We start from the raw sequence: 4,510 nt of genomic DNA on the forward strand, positions 1-4,510 counted from the left end.
TCTAAGATGGGAAAGATAGGGTATGGTTTTTTGTTGATTTTGAGACTGTTTTGGAGTGGGCTGGTTTGTGTCAAAATTAGTACCAACTTATTGTTAGATGGAATTAGTTAGTTGCTAAGCTATTCACTTAAAAGGTGTATTTCAGGTGAAGCTATTCACTTAAAAGGTGTATTTCAGGTGAATTTTTGTAAGAGTTATTTATATGCTTTATTTCAGTTTAAATAGGAACACTCTACTTAGTAAAACAACAGTCAGTTGTCTCTATATTTTTCTCTGAGTAATAATAATTTCATATTTATTCACACCTTAGTGCGTGAGATATTGTGACATAACTTTCATTAAGAAAATATTTTATCTAAAAAATTTCCATAACGAATTTTTGTTCTAACAGTGATCCCACTCGATTGGAGAGGGAAACAAAACACTCCTTATAAGGGTGTGAAAACATTTTCCTAGTATACGCATTTTAAAATCGGGAGGTTGACGACAAAATACATTATGGGCCAAAGTGCACAATATCTACTAGCGGTGGGTTTGAGATTTTACAAATGATATCAGAGCCAGACACTGGACGATGTACTAGATAGGACGCTGGACCCCAAGGAGTAGATGGTGAGATCGTAATAACTTAAATATAACCGGTCCTTTATTTTTCTACCGACACACCCATGAATTACCTCATTAAATTACTTCCAACACTTAGAAGTCTGATGAGTAAAGTGGTTGGGTTGGTGGGATATAATCAAAATGCTGATATGCACTTTGTTCTTGCTTCCAGCAGAAGCACTTTATTTTAAATGATTTGATGAAGTGGGGTTTCACTAAAATGAGTAGAATTGCAAAGAAATATAGATATTAAACCCTTTTTTTTTATCCTTAATACCTTAATGTTTATTAGTATTACGCCCACTTACGTTATTTTAAGTGCCCAAAATTAAAATATTAAACCAATATATATCCTTGATCAGTTCACGTATGTAAATTTAATGGTTATTTTGTTTTTTTTTTTTTAGTTTGTTAAAAATTAAATTTATCTAATAAAATTACTCTAAAGTAAGCATTTTCGAAACCTAGTCCGGCTTAAAAATTAAAAAGGTTATTATAAAAAATGAATTTCAAATTTCAAATTTCAAAAACTAAATAAATAATTAATTAACTCACTGAAATTACCTATTTAGTTTCAAGGTTGGCATTATAATATATTTTAGAAATGTAATAACAGGTTGAATTTTTAAGTCTAATATATATTATTAATCTATACCATTTTGTTAAATTTTAAATTTCATTTATTGGTAGGGTACAAAAAAAAAAAAAAAAAAAAAAACCCAATTAACTTTGAGCAAAAATGTGACAAAAAAAAAAAAAAAAACTTAATTCTCTTTTCCCTATGGTATGTTGATTTGTTTAGGAAGAACAATATATCATTCAATATTCACAAACATCAAATAATTCTTCAACTCACTTGGAAAACAAGGGCTACGCCTCCATGAGCTCCCATGCATCTTCAAAATCTTGATCGCCTTCTCCTTCGTCGAACTCCGGCCACCGCCGCCGCCGTCCATGTGCAATATCATCATCAGCTTCTTCACTACCCCACAAGCCATCATCTCTTCCACAACCCTTTCATTGGGGTGAAAACTACTAATCCAAAGCAAAATCTTCACTCCCATTTTTGTTGCTACGTTTGAAACATTCAAAATCTTCTTAGTCACTGCTGCAATTCCCATCCCATGTTCCACCAAAGCCAATCTCCCCTCTGCACATTCACACAAACTCTGCAGAATCTGCAGCATTCGCTCGCATTTCGATCGACCTGACTCCGGTAAGAGCTCGATGAGGATGCACACAGCACCGGCCTCGATCGCCTTCACTCGACTACTCTTTGACAATGCTAAAATTTCCATCATTACATCCAATGCGCACGAGCTTGCCTTTGTGGAGAATTCGTCTGATACAAGCTCCAACAATGGCTTGAAGAAATCGATCCCCTGTTCTTCCAAAACAGAGCCCCAATTGAAATTGGTGTTTTTAGCAATATTTCTTAGGATTTTCACAGCGTAAAAACGGCCTTCAGCACTTCCCCTTTGAAGAACAATAGCGATGGATTTCATCAATTCTTCTCTCTTAGACATTTCGTCGAACAGTTTGTCTTCGTTCGAAATCGGAAGCTGAGACAACACTCCCACAGCCTCTTCACAAGCTTCAAACGTCCAAAAATCAGAACAATCAATGAGAATTTGAACGACAACATTCACAACAATTCCAATCCCATTCAATCGAACAAATCCCGATTTCATCTCATCGCTCGTTTCAATCATGGATCTCAATTTCCTCAACGAACTCACCTTGAATGGAGAAGACTCAACAGTCGCAAGCAGCGATCGAACTTCCTCGATCGTCGCCGGCGACGCAGAAGAATCAGTGATCTTCCAAGCGAGAATGAGGCGTTTGAGATTGAGATTAGGAGTGATGACGAAGTCGCCAGCGGCGAGGGTCTGCATCGTCGCCGGACAGGTTTTGTTGTTGTAAGTGAAGAGCCATTTTTCGATGCTTTTTCTCTCGTAGGTGACGCCGGTGGAGATGGTGACGGGATCCTCCATGAGCTCCATGGAAATCGGGCATCCGAAAAGCGGAGGAAAATCGGAATCCATTGATGAATGAAGCGAAGCAGAAGGTTTTGATCTGCAAAAAGCTTCATTCAATGGCGAGAGAGACGAAGAGGATCTTATAGCGAACAGTTCGTGAGGTGACGTCGATAAGCCAAGAAGAAAGTCTAAAGAAGAAATTTTCATGTTATTGTTTTATTTTAATTTTTCGAAAATTATACGTTAAATTACAAATTTAACCCTGGTAATTTTTTAGAAATTTAGAAATTTGTATTCATAGTTTTAAGTGTAAAAATTAATTTCTATGGGTATTGATTCTTTATAATTATTTTATTTGAAATTATAACTTCTAAAATTACTAAATTTTAATTTTTTTTATATATATATAATTTAATCTAAACTATATAATAAAATTTGGAAGTCCAATAAAAAACTAATTGTTACGCTATAAATTGGAAGCAAAGGAAAGGTTATTATTAAATTTTTTATTATTGCAATTTGACCCTCCAATTTTCGGCATTTATCATTCCAATTTATAAATAAATACGTTTTAATTTTCTATTTTTTTTTAGTTCAGCTAAGTATTTTTTAATATTTTAAAAAAAATTTAAAGTTATTATTGAAAATTCTATCATATGGAGGTATTTTTATTAATTTAGTCCAAAAAATAATATAAATTATTTTTAAATAACTGTTGCAGAGGTTATTGAGTACAAAAAAATTAATTTATGACTAAATTTTTCTATAAAAGGGTACAAAATAAATTAATTTATGACTAAATTTTTCTATAAAAGGGTACAAAATAAACAAATAAAAAAATAAAAATGTTGGGTTAAATGTGAAATTAAAGCAAATTGAAAGTACCAAAACAAAATAAATGCAAGGTTGGGGGAGTTACTTTGGAATAGGGGTAGTATTGTAAATTGAATTGCATCGAAGGACTTGCCGGGTTTGACTTAATTTTATAAGTATTTTCATATTTATTTATTCATTAATTCAAACCCAAAATGTGGGGAAATTTTTTATTAATTATTCTTCTCTGACCGTTTAGGCAGACTCTATTCCTTCCTTTTTTTAATTTTTTTTATAATTATTATTTAAAAAATAATAATAAATCATTTATTAAATAAAACAGTAGTAAAAGTCGATCCCTCTCTCACACAATTATTTCTGATAATTATAATTTTCGGATTAAACAATAAATAAATAAATATGAGATTTTTTTTTTCACAAAATTAAAAAAAAAATTATTTTCCTCTCTAGCACAGCACAGATATTTATAATTGAAATATAAAAAGCAAAAGCTTAATTTGTCTTTTTTTTTCTTTTTTAAATCTCAAATTATGCTTTGAAATTACTATCCCTTGTAAATTTCTGTAAATCTTAACTAGTTCGGTTTTGTTTTAATGAGCTAATATCTAAAACTTTATTTTCATATATATTTACCCGTAGTGAATATATTAAACTTTTAGACGCCATATATTATATAAAACATAAAATAAGCTTATTATATGATAAATAAATTAAAAAAACGGAAAAGTAGGAAGCAAATGATGAAAGGGAGAAGTAAACCCATTTAGACACTCAAAGTTTAGCTAAACATTTAGGAGATCAAGCTAAGCTAAGCTAAGACTAAAATGAATTAAAGTCAAATTAATTATTATTCCTAAGTTCATGATGGTTAATCATATATGTTTAAAAGAAGCTCTACATTATAAAAATACAAGGAAGAATCATTGGATAATGTGTATTTTTCTGTCTAATGTCGTGTTATGAACACATAACAAGCACACATTTGTATACTAAATTATAGTCAAAGATTAAGACGTCTCTATTTGTTTTTTTTTTTTTTTTTGGGTACTATTTATATTTAAATCCAATATTTTCATTAAAACAGTAACCAG

At 31.2% G+C, this 4,510-nt stretch overlaps 1 protein-coding gene across 1 annotated transcript; it reads right to left on the reverse strand.

Annotated features, from left to right (window-relative positions):
• Positions 1–1,389: 1,389 nt before the first annotated feature.
• LOC111474953 (E3 ubiquitin-protein ligase PUB23-like) lies at positions 1,390–2,743 on the reverse strand. Its single transcript, XM_023119751.1, has one exon. It carries the CDS (start codon positions 2,649–2,651, stop codon positions 1,422–1,424), a length of 1,230 nt encoding a protein of 409 aa, XP_022975519.1. The 5' UTR covers positions 2,652–2,743; the 3' UTR covers positions 1,390–1,421.
• Between the last annotated feature and the right edge of the window lie 1,767 nt (positions 2,744–4,510).

The sequence above is a fragment of the Cucurbita maxima genome, unplaced genomic scaffold (genome assembly GCF_002738345.1).
Source record: "Cucurbita maxima cultivar Rimu unplaced genomic scaffold, Cmax_1.0 Cma_Scf00879, whole genome shotgun sequence".
Taxonomy (NCBI): Eukaryota; Viridiplantae; Streptophyta; class Magnoliopsida; order Cucurbitales; family Cucurbitaceae; genus Cucurbita; species Cucurbita maxima.

Bases quoted from the DNA above. Each gene is read 5' to 3' on its own strand.
- LOC111474953 (XM_023119751.1), bottom strand. From the start codon at position 2,651: ATGGATTCCGATTTTCCTCCGCTTTTCGGATGCCCGATTTCCATGGAG.